A 15,762-nucleotide genomic window follows, 5' to 3' on the forward strand; every position below is an offset into this window, starting at 1 on the left:
GAGTCTCCTCTTCTTTTTCTTTGTATAATCACTGACGTGTTTTAGGAACTGCTTTTCACCTGTTTTTCGTGGATTCCTGAGTACATAATCACTCCCAGAGATGAAATGTAAAGCTCAGGTTCAGACACTTGGGTGCTTATTATCAAACCTTTCATAGGCCGAGCAGATGAAAGTATATACTTGTATGAAATATACGTAAGCGTGACAGTATGGGATCAAGGGAATGAGCTCTACTGCATCCACAGCATAAACTACGATTTTATCACACAAACTTAACCATCTTTAAGCCCTCTTCATCAGGAGGGCTAGAAATATTCGAAATATCAGTTTGGTTTCGTGCCTATTTCACGATCAAAGAAGTTTCAAAACAACAATAAACAAAGGTTCATGGCCCCGTATCAAAAGGTTCATATCCTGTATAGTGGCAAAAAGGCCTGACATGAATTCTCAAAGGTACTGAATTATAGTTCCGGGGCTTTTATTGTTTCTTGTGGAGTCAAAAGGCACAAATACCGTACCAGCTCCAGATATTGATGTAAAGTTAAAACCTACAAAGTATTAATAGGAATTTCTTCCTTCTGTTGTTAATATGTTACCTGTTCTTAAAGAGAAAGGGAATGCTGTGAAGTCCTCAATACACTCCGAGCGTGTTTTGCTTTTGAATCAAAGTTGTTTCTTCACTTTAAAATGAGTTAAACACGTCGTCCACCTTCTTCTCTCCTTAATGACTAAGCACGTAACATGAATGGAGAGCTAAGCATCTTAAGCATCTTGAGGATAAAGTGAACCAGCAGAAGTGAACTGAAAAGGTTCTTTGATCTACATTTCTTTTACATCTCTTTCTATTTTCTCTGTCCCCCCCCCCCCCCCCCCCCCTCCCTCCCTCATTTTCTTCCTCCCTTTCTGTGCCTCTCGTTTACTTCATCTCGATACAACTTGGAGACACTGCACTATTGTTTCGTCTCGGAAAATTGCTGCTGAAACAAGAAGATCCACGGTGCCGTTTGTTCTGCCATACATACATCTTCAGACCACGTTAACTTCTTTCTCACACTTCAGAAGCCGAGCACTCTTATGTAACACTGGGTCAAAAGTTCAGCCGAGGAAAAGGTTTGCTTCTTAGAAATTGTCACATGGCAGAAAGAGCAGGAATAATGAGGTGAATGACTGCAGAACAGAGCAGACTCTGTGTGCCAGTGTGAGAAATGACATTGCGTCAAAGGCATCTTGACAATGCTTGAAATAAATCCTGTAAAGCAGCTGTGCTCCGCAGAAGAGGACGAGGCCTCGGCTACAAATAGTCACCCCGCAGAGCAAAGGACTGTGAGTTCAGTCATCTGGTTGCACTGAAGAAGAATGTGGCTTCGCTTCGCTTTTTGGAAGAAACACAGACCGGCCTTCATACTGTTATACATTTAGGATTTTCTTTCAATGTGATCGCCAAAAATAATTAAACTTTTTTTTGTTCTGCACTCAAGCTGGAAGATATTTCCCAGACAGGCTGCAAGTGCAGTAACTGCTCTCTCACCTGGACCTTAACTGCTTTGAGCCTAAACTTTAAATTTTACTATTATTAAGCATCAGTTTTATTTTTTTTTCTTGAAAACCGGCAAATCTCCAAATTTGAGAGGTCTGAACAAGTGAATATCTTTCACTTTTGATTGTAAATAAGTTGTAGATTAATTTTCGTTTCATTTTGAATACATAACATGCGACGCAGTTGCTTTTTAATCCCTTGTCTTTCTCCGTAGGATGCAAACCCAAACACCTATGTGTATATATACCTTTTAGCTCTTTGGACTGGGAAAGGCCCAGTGCAAGCCTTCATTTCCCGTTTCAGTTTCCAGTTTAGTTGAAATGTCACCTCCCTGCTTGTGGCCACACGTACAGCTGAGCCCAGTCATCACCGCCTCTAATTTTAGCCGTGTTTTACAGAACACACACGCATGTGACTTTTCATTCTCTCAGTATATACTCGAGTACATCTGTCGTTGTCTGTGAGCTGTAGCTCTGCTGTTGTCGAGTATTAGCTCTTTGTTTGTGTGTGTTTGCTGTCGAGGGGGAATTCAGTGCCAATGGGAACTTAAAAACAAAGAGGACTAACCTTCAATTTAGCCGAGTCTCATATCTCCTCACTGCACCTGCATACTAATAATCCAGACTGAGACTTAGCGGCAATTTCCTCACTACAGTTACATTAGTTGCTCTTATCTTTGTCTGTGATTGTGTGTGTGTGTGATTGAGATTTTTAGTACACCTAATTGCCATCGACCCATAATCCTTTGCGAGAATGAGTTTGTGCAGAAAGATTAAACTGAAATTGAAAGGAAAGAAACATGTTTCCTTTAACAGCAATGTTTGATTCTTTAAATTGGATCTCAGAACAATTATGTATGTTTTTCCAATTAGATTTTGGAAACCAAAGTTCAGCCATAAACGGTGTATTATTTGTAAAACTGCACAGTTGTAAAAATCCTTAATCTTAAAACCCTGTTATTTTCTGCTGCTTTCTAATGTTGAGTTCTAATGTGTTCATCACTTTATAGATGAATTGTCTTCACCTCGTACTGTTCATTTAGCAGCAGAAACAGTAAGTTTAGTTGTAATTCACTATGATTATTTTATTTCAAAGTGTCATCAATATCAGTGAAAGCTAAAACCAGAGTAGTTTACATTGTGTGTTTATTTTAGCAGATAAAGAACGACTGGGCAGCCCTGAGTCGCTCTTGAAGAAAACAAGTGCCACCCATGAACAGTGCAGGGAGTCCTTTTGGTCAAATCAGCAGCATTTTCTCAAGCTTTCTCCCAAAATTTGTATGAATTACAAACACAGTGTGATGATGCAAAAGTCCTCTAATTTTCATGTATTTTATCCTGTCAGTGAGTTTTAGTTTAAGTTCTTTACTGCAGATTGAGAACAGGTTTCCCCCCTGGGTTTATACATTCTTTGCTAAATCCATCGCTTAAAACAACCAATAAGGTTCTTGTGTTCAAGTGGTTTTTTTTTGTGCTCCCCCCCAACTTTTTGGATAAACAGAATTTTCTCTGGTACTCAACATCACACTGCTGCTAACAGTGATTATTGCAAATGTCAAGATATTTTCTTTAGGATAAGATTATCTCGACTTAAGCCTGTCTATACTGTTCAGATAATTATCGGTAAACATAGGGAAATGGATTCTTCCAAATATCTTCATGCTCTATCTAATTTCCTCGCTTATTTGCTCTCACTGTTCAAGCACAGTACAATGAAGGAGAAGTTCTCACGCAGCCTGAGGGTAAGAAGGCGACCGTCCTCTCTCAGGATTCATAAACAGGTCTGCGATTCATGGAACATCATGGGAAATGAATTCGCTAATTTTGAGGTTCAGTAAGTTTGCTGCTGTCTGAGGGGCCTTTGTAACGTAGGAATGCAGCTTTTTTTCTCCTCTCCACTCATCTTCTCTAACTCGTAGAGGTTTATGTTATATGAGAGATGTCTCTGATGGCTGAGGACTCCTGGAGATCTGTGATTATTTTGTCTATTATGTCTGGCTTTCATCTCCATCCCTGTGACTAATGTTCACTTCCTTCTCACTAACTCAGGAGGACTTTCGGATCGAGCCAAATACTTTAGTCAGCCATTGGACTGATCAAAAGGCCTCTGCTTTTTCTAATTAGGTTTTCCTTGTTTTGTTCTCTGTCACACAAATTCTTGTCAGCTGTGGTCCAGGGATTCAAATACTTTTTCAAACAATTATTTGGCATTTCAATGAAATACGCTTATTTTCTTTTCTTTGATAAGAAAATGGAAACCATCTCCCATCTGTCTGTTAAATATGAGGCTACAGCCGGTTAGCTTAGCATAGCAGACGCACTGTAAACAGGGGGAAACTGCTAGCCTGGCTCTGTTCGAATGAATCAACATGTTTTAAAGACATGGTTTTCATGTTATAACTAGATATTTTACGTAGTATTATGACATATTTTCTTGAGATTTTATCGTATCAAATAACTCTATTCAATTTAATTCAAGAAAAAGGTCTTAAAACGTTCACTTTGTTACACAAAGTTATATCTCACTGTGACATTATTATTTTAATACAGTGATTTGGTACAGCAACTTCCATACGTTATTAAACATGAGAAAAAGATCCAGTGGATGCAGCATGGTATTGGTTAGAAAAGTGTCTGGTTTACTTGGATTGGTTTAAGTTCTTTCATTAGATGATGTCATGCCTTTCCCAGAAGAAGCTTATTTATTTATTTTTCCTTTGGGCTGTAGTGTGTGAAATGGCATCTTTGATGCAAACTGCATGTTCAGTGTGCACGCAGAAATATGCAGCATAAACAGATGTGACTACGGTTTTATTAAAAAAACACTTGAAGCTAAAATTCTCTTGGACACAACGGGTAAACCTGAAAGCCCTGAGGATTATGGCAGTTCATTCGAGCGCGACGCATCTTGCCAGAGTTGCTCAACCTGTCAAGCTTGACGTCTGTACAGCTAGTTTCACTGGACCATCAGATCTGATCCCAGGGGTGTTTGAGGCAGAGTGATGATGATCTTACGGAGAATTATGAAAGACAGCTTTTCTGACGATATAGGATTTAGTGCAGTGTTACAAAAAGCTTGGTGTTTGTAGTCGTTGTGACATCACCCATTGATTTATGGACTACGGTTTTGTAGCCTGGAGTACGGCTTTTTGGCCATTGCCATCTTGAATTTTGGCAATGCAACCAGTGAACGGAAGTGACCATATGTGGACTGCGTAGGAGTAGCACCGTAGTAGAGACGCCATGGTAGCTACCTGTCAATCACAAGGTTAGCCTGCCCTAAAAATACCCTGCTTTTTATGCTCTTTTACTCTAAATTGGACCATAATTTACTCAGATCATGCTGTATTGTAGAAGACTTGAAACTAGCGATTGAGACAATAAACTGATGTTTACAATGTTTAGTGAGGTAATAAATCAAGTGAGAAGCCATTTTCTCAAAGAGTTCCATACATTCTGACTTCTTTTGCAACCAAGAAGAGTCACCCCCTGTTGGCCATTGGAAATAATGCAAGTTTAAGGCTCTTCCACATTGGCCTCACTTCTTAGAACCGAAGGTTGCCGCCTGCTTGCACCCAAACATTGGCATTTTTATTTTTATTTTTTTTAATCGCTGAATTACAAGAATCTCAAACAAAAGTTCACATATGTTCAATCCTCCTATTGCACGGAAGAGAAAAGCCTCTTAAATATTTCACACCAACGGTTAAACGTCCCACCTCAAACACTGTTTTGACAGAAGCAGCCAGAGCCCACATCCCACCGGGCTTCTACACTCTCCCCATGACTGCAGATCGCCCTGTGATTCAACAGCCACAGTGACCACAGTCCACTCTGGTCAGCACGGTCAGGAATTAGCATCTAGCGTTTATCTGCCCACACACGCCGTGACATAACGGTGATACATGTTGGGCCGAGTCGCTGGCCCTTTCTCTCTTATTGTTGACATCCTGACCGCATACTGTGGCGGATGAGTCATTCTGGTAACGAGCTCAGGAAAGGATATGAATCTACGGAGGTCAAATGAGCAATGGCTCTTGAGTAACCATTGAATCACACGGTTGCTTCGTAGCTACTGTCAGGGAAGGAATGCGAACAATTTGGTGACAATTTCCTAAATCAATTTGCAGTCCGAAGAATGCTGTTTTCAGCCCATGGCTCATTTCACTTAAGTGTCTTTGAAATTCAGACAAAGCTTTTCTCTGTGTATAGTTTAGGGCCGCGCTGTCACACGACCTCTAAACACAACCCAGCGTGGAAATGAATTTGTAACCCCCCGAGCAGTTGATGACTTACTGAAAGATAATCCCTTTGTGAGTTTAATCAAGCAGCTTTTTGTCCGCACTTTGTATCTGACCTCCTAGCGTGACCCCCTCCGTCCGTTTTGAAAAACTCCCTGCACACTTGACAACAGTCTGTTTCCCCGTTTCCACTCTCCTCTGTTCTCCTCAAGAAGCTGCTAATGAAGTCATCCTCATGTGATTAAAAGCCACGTGTCTTCACACTGCATGAGTCAGAGCACACAACGGCAGATAGAGACCTAATTACCTCGCTACAGACCGAAGCAATAATAGAATAGAACTGATTGCCTCTGTGTGAGGCGGCGCTGGAAGTCTTAATTGATTTCCTAGAAAAGAGACGTATGTATTAATATTTTCCCGTTGACCTTGTACATCATATGGGACCTCTTCAAAGGATCAAGTCCTAATGAAATATCTTTCTTCTTCTGTGTCGTCACAAAATATGCAAGAGCACAATTTTATAAGCCTTCTTCCAAAGCAATCGTTCAGAAATAGAAATTATGACTTGGTAGAATAAATAAATAAACAAACAGCGAACAACCGCTCTGAACGGATTTAAAATTGTAACGAAAGAGCTGGATCTTGATTGGGATTAGTCACTACCCCGACTGAAGAAAGTTGATTGAGTTTGAAAGCTGCAACTGAAAGACATTTAATTAAAAGGTTTTTCTCACAGTGACCACAGTATTCAACACAGCTGAACAGTTGTAGAAACGAGGATCGACAGACTTATGAAAACATCACATCGGCCTTGTGGCATCCTCTCAGTCCGTGCTTCCTCCCAACGACTCTGACCGAGCCTGTGGACACATTACACCCAGAACACACTGGCACCATCTCAAGTCTGTCATTGGTCTGTGGTCTGAAGCCAAGAATAATGTTGTTGACCTGCTGGAGTGACTGAAGTGGTGAGAATCACTGTCTGTACGAACCCTTTTAGTTCTGGTGTCGCTTTCAGTCTTTGTCATCATTCGAGGGGGGAAAATAATCTGCTGTTGTATGTTAGAAATCACTTCACCTCAACCTGCACTGGTTACTTGAGCTCGAGTTAGTGACTTAGAATTACCAGAATAACTTTTGACAACTGCCGTAGGAGACGGTGCCAGAGCACATTTGCATTGTTGTGGGTTGTTTGTGTAGGTGTAGTAAAATCTTATTTTTTTTTTCTAATGGAAGCCTCATATTCTTAGAATTTGAAATGATGGAATTATCTTACTGATCGTGGCAGTGACTAACTAGTTCACTGACCTAATGATGGCAGTTTATTTTGCATGTGCATTCATGTTTTCTTGCGTGTAGGTAAGAAACTCCATCCCCTCCAGAGGTCAGTTTTGACATATCTTTCTGTTGATTTTCATTGCCGTTGATATGGAGCTTGCCAAAGTTTAGAAAGAATGCGAACTGTCTGCTGTAAATGTGTCTACTGTCGGTCTTTTTTACACAGACCAGGTGGACGAATACACGGTGCCTCAACATAAATCAGTATTTTAGTTTTTCCACATCCTGCTTCCTGCTGGCCCAACACAAAGTGTTAAATGTCAAGCAAACACTGAAGGTCTAATATCTGACTCGTCTGACCCGAGTTCCTCAACACGACTGCGAGCGGTTAGTGTTGTGAGTGGCTGCTTTTTATTGGCTGTCCAATCAGGAAGTTCTTAGGGACGCTGACAGTCTGTCCTCGTCTGACCTGTAGTTCCTGAACCAGACAGGTCAGCCAGTTCATAGACTGGTGGAGCGGTGAACAGACCACCAGCTCCTCTGGAAATATCGACTGCATCAGGCATCGCATTTTAAACCCACATTTCTGGATGTGAAATGATACCGTCACTGTTCTGCAGTTTGACCTTTGGTGCTCTTTCCTTGTCCAGACGGCAGTGTGGAATCGGTCTTTCCACAGCGTCGGCCCATTTTAATGATTTGTTCAGCTCAGTGAGTCATAAATGAAAGCCGAGTTTGAGTCAGGCTCTGCCTGTAGTAGAGAGAGGCCAAAGAGTCCTTTGTCCTGATACCCAAAAGCATCTTAAATCAGTGAAACGGACATTGGAGCGTCTTTAGCTTGTGTACTGTGATGTATTTCACAGTGGATTGATGATGAGGAGGAGGAGGAGGAGGGAAACTTTGCAGGTTTTCAACCGGCTCATTGTCAATGCAGCGTGGCTAGTACATGCAGATGAACGGCGCCTGGCCTCCACTCATGCAGCCAGAGCCCCAGCTCTCCGCTTGGTCGACCGCCAGTAAAACTCTCATCCGGAGGTCGTTCAGCTGCATGTTCTACCGCAGTAACACAGAGCCGGTCAAAAATCTGCAACGTTTCCCTTGAATGAATTAGACTTCAGCCGCATTGTTTTGGAAATGAATGCCACTTGTATCCAAACGCACTCCTCTCTTTTTATCTCTCCATATTGCTCTGTTAACTACTACGACCCACAAGCTGTTAAGTGTGGTTTTATATGACTGGTGTGGCTAGCTACACGGCCAAAGTTATTTTGTAAACGCCCCTTAGTGCAGCATGAGTCATCAAACATTTTAAATCATAATAGAAGCTAAAGACGCTCTAACTTCTGTTTCACTGGGACTTAAAAGGTTTGATGATCTTTACCCATAGACTTTCCCTATAGTGCTGCATTATAAATACATAGGTTGTTTAAATATGGCAAAGGATTATCTAACCTTGTACGCTACCATTGTATGTTGCAACTTAAAGGCATTGCAGACCGTGAGTCAACTGTCATCGACTCATTTGAAAAGAAAAAAAGAAACACTATGGGGTTGCAGCTTTGCTTTTCATCACTGCACATTGTTACATCTGGTTGGATGGTCAACCAAATGGATTTTTATCTGGTTAAATGGATAAATAAGCATTGACTTGCATAGCTTTCACGTGTGATGCTATGGCCTGCCGTTTGCAGCTGAATAAGAGAAATGCATTCGCGTTGTTTCTTCTGTGTTCCATTGCAGTAATGTACTCGCTAATCATGGCCCTCTCAGAAACAAAACGACATGAAGTTTTTGAAATTCAAGTGAAATTCAGCGATGGTTGAACTCAATCTCGGCTGCAATCGTCGGTGAAGGGTGGGATCAGAGAGGGGTGTTTTCCCATTCCTCAGACGCAGGGCTCGGGGCAGCTCTAAGTGATTCACTGAGGAATTTGTTTACTTGTGGCGGAGCTACAAATAACTGCAGGGTTTATATAGGGCGAAAAACGACTTCCCCTCCAGGCAGCCATACAACATAAACAGAGCTACGAGGGGAAATACTGGAGCGTCTTATTAAAGCACAACCACTACACATGTTCCACTCGGCCACATGGATCCCATTACTCACTGAGGAGCTTTTTTTATTTTCCATCAGGCCCCAGCTCCTTCATCCCCACTCTGGCAATTTGTCTGACTCTGACTTGAATTGATCCTAAAACCATGTTATTAATCATCTGTCTCGAACTGACGCTGTTTGAAACTGTGCAAGAGGAAAAGCTCGCTCCGCGCGGTCCAGGCTGACCGTGTTTCAAGACAATGTTTGGCACGAGGCTAAAGTCTGTGTGCTTGACCCACAAACAAACTATCCACACCTAAAGCCGACTCGGAACTTTACCTCAAACCTCTGTTATGTGTGTATGATATGGAATATGTGGCCTATTCCTATTTATTTGTATTTGTCTCATCACGTTTTCATCTCTTTCCCCTTCAGGCATTTGGGAACGCAAAGACAGCCCACAATAACAACTCGAGTCGCTTTGGCAAGTTCATTCAGGTGAACTACCAGGAGAGCGGAACTGTGAGAGGGTAAGGAACCAGAGACCAATGCTTTTCATTTTCCTAAACAAAAAATAATGTTTTGAAGTTAACAATTTTATTGTGTGACCTGTTTTTTAGAGCATATGTGGAGAAATACCTGCTGGAGAAGTCGAGGCTGGTGTATCAGGAGCACAATGAGCGGTGAGCACTTCAAGCCGAGCATAATCATAGAAATCAAAAACTGAAGTACGTGTGGTTTGTTAAGCAGGGAGTGACGCTTACAGTCGAGGCAACTTCACTTCTGAGCAATGCAATATATTAATACTAAAGTTAATATGAGTTATGTTTAATGTTTAGTATGTCAAAACTAGTTTGGGAATTTTTTGCACAAACCTGAATTTTGAATCAATCTCACGAGACATTTGAATTGCACTTTGCTGAAAGAAAGTAATGCTAGCAGCAAGTATGACATAAATGCAGTTTGAATTTTGGCAACAAAATAAAGGTTAGAGTGCATGTAAATCAGAAAGCCTGTTGTTTGAGTTTACCGAAGTGTGATTCATGAAGTGAGTTGAGCTGTAAGTGGAGCTGACACTAATGTGTTGGACCGGCTAGACAGTTTGGTGAGGGTTAACCTCACCATGGGGGGCTCACAGTGGGCCCCCGGCATTAGCCACCTCTTATTGAGATGGATTGCTGACTCCAGGACCATAATAGCTTGTTTGTGTGTGTGTGTGTGTGTGTGTACTCCAAGTGGACCCTGGTCGCACAGCTGCTGCACACTTTTGCCCTTTAACCTTTACGCTGCAGCTAGGTGCACACAAACGCACACAGTCGCAGTCCTACACACAAACAAACTGAGCTTTCATGATTCTTTTTCCAGGTTTTTGTTTTTGTTTAAGCCGCGTTAGCTTCGTGGTTGAAGTGCATTCAATAACGGTGCAACACGTTGAAGTTTTACTGAGTGCCACAAACATATCGGTTAATTAGAGGTTACCCCTAAAATGAAAGACACTATTTCCATTGTCGGTGTTGTCTTTCTCGTTGAAGTTGATACGAGCATTGCATGCTAACATGCTTACATTGCCCTTCTGACATTAATTCACGTTTACAAGTTCATTGTTATCCATGCAGCTATAACGGCATGTGTCATTTCAATAATCCAGGGCAAATTCAGGGCATCATTTTTTAACTGACCTCAGAATGATCATCCACCAATTTATCATTGACCGTGATTATTGACTTGGCTTGTCATTTATAAGTGATTTAAAACTGTGAATTTGGCTGCTGAACTTTTGAAACAAAATTCCCGAGGATTGAGGAGTGATGACCCTCGACCCCTGCGGTGGGTAATGTCACAGAGGGCCAACTCGTAAAATGCACCAACTTCAACTAAACAGTCTCACTCCAAACTAAATGAAACACTTGGCAGCCTGGATTAATGTCCTGTTAACTAACATTTTGGTAGTTAGCATGGTGGCTTATTCACATGCTGACGTTGGGAAACTAAAATGTGAATCTGAAGGCGTGCTAAAATGACCATTGTACAGAGAATAACCCCATTTATTTTATCATTAGGTAACAACATCATTCGTAGTAGTAAGAATCTAAGAATACCAAAGTTGTTTCTCCAATTGCACTTTGGTTTTGTATTATGTGTATATTTGAACATATAGTGTTAATGTGTTTCTACTTTTGGAAAACATGAGCTAATTAACCATTTCATGAAGAAAATATTTTTCGTCCCCATATTAACATGATGTTCTCAGGCAAAAACACACATTTTGATTAGTGAACAGTGAAGATTATATTTGTAATCAGTTTAATTTTACAGTAACTAACCGTAAGTGGAAATGTTTTTGTTTTTAGAAACTACCACGTGTTTTACTACCTGCTGGCAGGAGCGAGTGAAGAAGAGAGGGAGGCCTTCCACCTCATGAAGCCTGAAGAATACCATTACCTCAGTCAGGTGGGTCCTCACAACACAATAAACTTTATTTAAAAAAAAAATGAGATTAACAACTAATCTGTCCTGGTTTTGTTTTATACTTACTGTGAATTTGCGTTTTTTGTGTCTTTATGAGTTTTGCGTTGTCTTATGCTTTTGTCATAGTGTTAATACATTGTCAGAGTTGTGTGTGTCTGTATTAGTGTCATCGAACAGTCGTTAGACCCCAGCACATTTACCTCTGTGTCTCTGCAAACAGGATAAAAGAGAGAAATCAGGACACAAAGGAAACACATTCCTCTGTTGGTTGCTTTCAACACAGATTACATAGTCCCTCTCTCTCTGTCACACATATGAACAAAACATGTAGCTGACTAATCTCTGGAGACACGTTTTATTTCAAACCTGTCTGTGTGTTTGAGTTTAGTAGATTGTGTATTCATTCGTGTTTTGTGGGTGTAACTGTAACTCACATGCGTCTTTGTTTTGCACACACTTTGGTCTCCATTTACATTTTGACACATGCACTCACACATCGTCATCCGTACACCATCACCGACAAACACAAACAAAGACAAAAGAAACAAACAGCATCCGTCCCTTGTCTTCGTTGCTTGTGTTACACACAGCGAAAACAGGTTTCACATAACCATAAAACAAAGCCACGATAAGCAAACAAACACACACATTACATGTATGGAATGTGGATGTTGTGTAAAACTTGTTGCGTCTGTTCCCTCCGAGCTTTGACAGTCACACCGTGACAACCATGGACCTGCTCCCCTCCTAAATCCTTTACTCCTACGCAGAAGAGAGCAGGGAATTCCTTCCATTCCTCCCGGCCACTGACGCGCACATGCAAACACACAAACACACATGCATACATAAAAACACGCACCCATTCTTGCACTCTGTTCTTATTCTACCCGTCTCTTGTGTCTCTCTTCCTCTTTCTCATTCTGTGTATTCTGAGTTTACATAAAGAAAACCAAACTCTCGTGCCGGTTGGACCTCTTGCATGGATTTCACAACCTCTCCTGTGCACACAATCAACACAACTTGTTTACAGTCTACGTAAACACAAGTTATGGCTGTTTCCCCCCCAGTTATTCATTTTTCACACCTTGGCCCTTAATTGTAACTATTTCTGTATTTTCCTTCATAAGATCACACCTCGTGGGTTTGCATCTGTTAATCGGCCAATTAACCACAAATGTACATTTAACTGGCCAATGTCCAAAGCAAGCCGTAGGTTTTTAGATTGATTTCCTCATTTTGTGGCAACAATTGGATCTGATTAATTTAAATTGTAAATGAAAATTATTTTGGAGAGACTTTCTTTAGATGCTTAAAATATGAAATCAATCAATTGCAGCGAAGAATTTCTTTATTTTTCTTTTCCAAAGTTACATTAACGTCTGTAAGAAAAATTCTAGAAGATGGTGCATTCAAGGACACCCTGGCAGGCTGCTAAAATGTTTTTCATTGAATAGATAGGACGCTAAAAAGACGTGCCAGAAAGGCATTCATGTTTATCTGGTAATTAGTGTCGCTTTCAACGGCAGATTCTGAAATCCCAGATGGTGCTGGCTTTCCGAACAGACCTGGAAAAGAATTTCAAAACAGTTCCTGCTTACAAACTGGAACATCATGTAATGCAATAGTTACTTTAACCTAAAATGGAGGTTGTACACTGTGGTAGATTTCATATCGCATGTAAGTTTAATGTGCAAGTTTACCCTTGAAGGTAGGAAATCAATCATAAACACTATTGCTCAAAAATACAGTCAGCTGTGATTTAAAGTAAAGCAAAGCCAATCATTCATTCTGGATCCTTAATGTCCATGCGTGTTACAAATCTGCCGCTTTCATTCCTCCTCCTCATCCTGCTTTAATGACTCGATGTGTTCAATGACATGTGCTTGTTTAGTCTCTGTGAACATGATTCGTGTGCATACATCTCTCTTCCTCAGTGTCCTTGTGCTTTGACTTACGTCGGACTGTTTACTTGATATTTGTCTGTATTTTAATGAATAGAGCTGTGAAGCTCAGCCGTTGCTTGCATCTTAACAGCACGTCCCTTCCATTGCTGTTAGTTGCATATACATCTGTTTAATTGTGCAGTATGTGACTTCATTTGAATGCTGCTGTCTAACCTTCACCTCGCCCTCCTGTAAACTCTGCCTTAACATTTCCAGATGACAAAGTCAACCAACCAACTGCACTGGGACAGTTACTGTGAGAGTGAAGGGGTCAGTATCTGTGTGTGTCTGTACGTGTTGGAGAAACCTCAACAAGTAGTTTTGTTTTTTTTGTCACCTGAGCACTTGCAGCTCGAGCCACACTTTCCCTGCACAAGTTGCACACCCCCCTCCCTCCTCCCTCCTCCCTCCCCCTCCTGCTCATTTTGTTGCTTTGTGGATATTTGCTGGTTTGGTTCGGTGTTTATTTCCGCATTGTTTGTTTTTGCTTTTCCTCCCTGAGTTATGTTGGTATGTCTAGTCATATCCTGGCCACTGTAGATGCCTTTGTTGCTGTAACCTGTGTGACTTCTTTGATCATTGACTGTGCAGTGTTTTCTAGTAGTGATAGTGAAATCCTCCATGATGACAATGAAGTCCTAACTATGTTACACAAACAAATGTGGGTAACATTGAGTTCAAAGTATTTCAAGTCTTTGACATTTATCAAGAATATAAAAATCAAACTAAGAATTTACACAGAGGCAAAATTAAAGTTGTGACTCTCTAAAGACCTGAGACTAGACTCAGACTTGCCTTCCAAGGACTGGAGACTTGACTTGGACTTGCCTTCCAAAGACTTGGACTTACCTTCTAAAGAAATGGTCTTGTCCTCTAAAGACTTGACTCAGATTTACCACCCAAAGACTTGAACTTTCCCAATTAAGACTTGAGACTAGACTCACACTTTCCCTCTCAGGACTTGGGACTTAACTCGGACTTGCGCCATCCAAAGACTTACACTAACCCTCTAAAGACCTGAGACTTAATTTGGATTTGCCCTCTAAAAAAATTGACAAACCCCTTATGGAGCTGAAACTTGACTTGGACTTGCTCTTAGGACTTGGACTAACCCTCTTAAGACTTGGACTTGCTCTCTAAAGACTTGAGACTTGACTTGGTTCATAAGGTCTCAAAGTACAGTACCTCTACTATAAGTTCCCTGAATAGAACATCATTTGTTTGCAGCCATAAGACCTGTGTAAGTGTTTGAGTAATGGGCTGAGGTTTAGTCACAGCCTGGTGCCATTGTTCACCAGTTAGTGGCTGAGCTGCAGTGTATTTACACGCTCATTCCTCTGTTGCCTCAGGTCATTTGCCCAAAGACACACCTTCACCTCTCAATCACTGGATCAGATTCAAATCACACCCTGCAGCAGAAATACTTTGATTGAATGATGTCAATGATCAGAAAAGTCTTTTGTTATTTGTGTTGTTATTTGTGTTGTGATTTGTGGTGGTCGTTAATGTTTCTGTTTATTAACTCATGTAACTGTGCTCTTTTATTCTTGAGGTACATTTGATTAATCCATTAATTTTCCACTCCTTCTATCTCAGTAAGGTAATTGTATTTGTGAATATACATGATAGTAGTTTCTTTAAGTTCAGAATTTCTGAATATAAATTACTATAAATATGCTGTGAGCAGTGGGATAAGCCCTGCAGTCACGGTCCACATGAGGAACGATATAAGAAGGAATTAACATATATTCCAGTTAACTTTATGAATTTCACCTTTTTTTTTACCAAAACATCAAGGAAAGTAATTATATTAATATATGTCGACAAAGGATATATATTGATGAATTTGAATGAATATGGTGATTTTGTAATGTTTTGTTTAATTTACAAAACATTTACATCATCTGGGGTCAACAAACACCTTTTTACATAGATGTAGATTTTCCTGCTCTAGAATCGTAACACCAGAGTCACTAACAGGTGAGTGTAAGTTTCTGCCATGAAAGCAGAGAGCGAGGGCGGCAAGCCGGAGGCACGTCGGTGTAAGTGTGAGTCCTGTGTTTGGAGTGTTTGTCTTTCTGAGGCCTCGGTATGTGATAATTATGGCAGCCGTAGTGGAATGGGCCCATAAAGCAAAGAGCAGAGCTCGCATTACGCTGGGTGTATATGCAGTGAACGACGTAGTTGCATCAAAGCATGTGGTCCTGGTCTGCAGCTCTTCCTCTTGTCATAAACAACTAATCCAGATCCAGATTTATCCA

At 40.9% G+C, this 15,762-nt stretch overlaps 1 protein-coding gene across 1 annotated transcript in view; it reads left to right on the top strand.

Moving 5' to 3' along the window:
* Nucleotides 1-8,001: 8,001 nt before the first annotated feature.
* The window catches only part of LOC142933482 (unconventional myosin-IXAa-like), a 50,414-nt gene continuing 42,653 nt past the window's right edge, over nt 8,002-15,762 (top strand). Inside the window, exons 1-5 of the mRNA XM_076077600.1 lie at nt 8,002-8,130; nt 9,525-9,619; nt 9,710-9,772; nt 11,441-11,540; nt 13,718-13,771. Of these exons, the coding sequence (XP_075933715.1) occupies nt 8,002-8,130; nt 9,525-9,619; nt 9,710-9,772; nt 11,441-11,540; nt 13,718-13,771 (441 nt within the window). The remainder of the gene's footprint in view (nt 8,131-9,524; nt 9,620-9,709; nt 9,773-11,440; nt 11,541-13,717; nt 13,772-15,762) is intronic.

Source organism: Anarhichas minor, unplaced genomic scaffold (assembly GCF_050575085.1).
Source record: "Anarhichas minor isolate MPS153535 unplaced genomic scaffold, ASM5057508v1 ptg000062l, whole genome shotgun sequence".
In the NCBI taxonomy this organism is placed as follows: domain Eukaryota; kingdom Metazoa; phylum Chordata; class Actinopteri; order Perciformes; family Anarhichadidae; genus Anarhichas; species Anarhichas minor.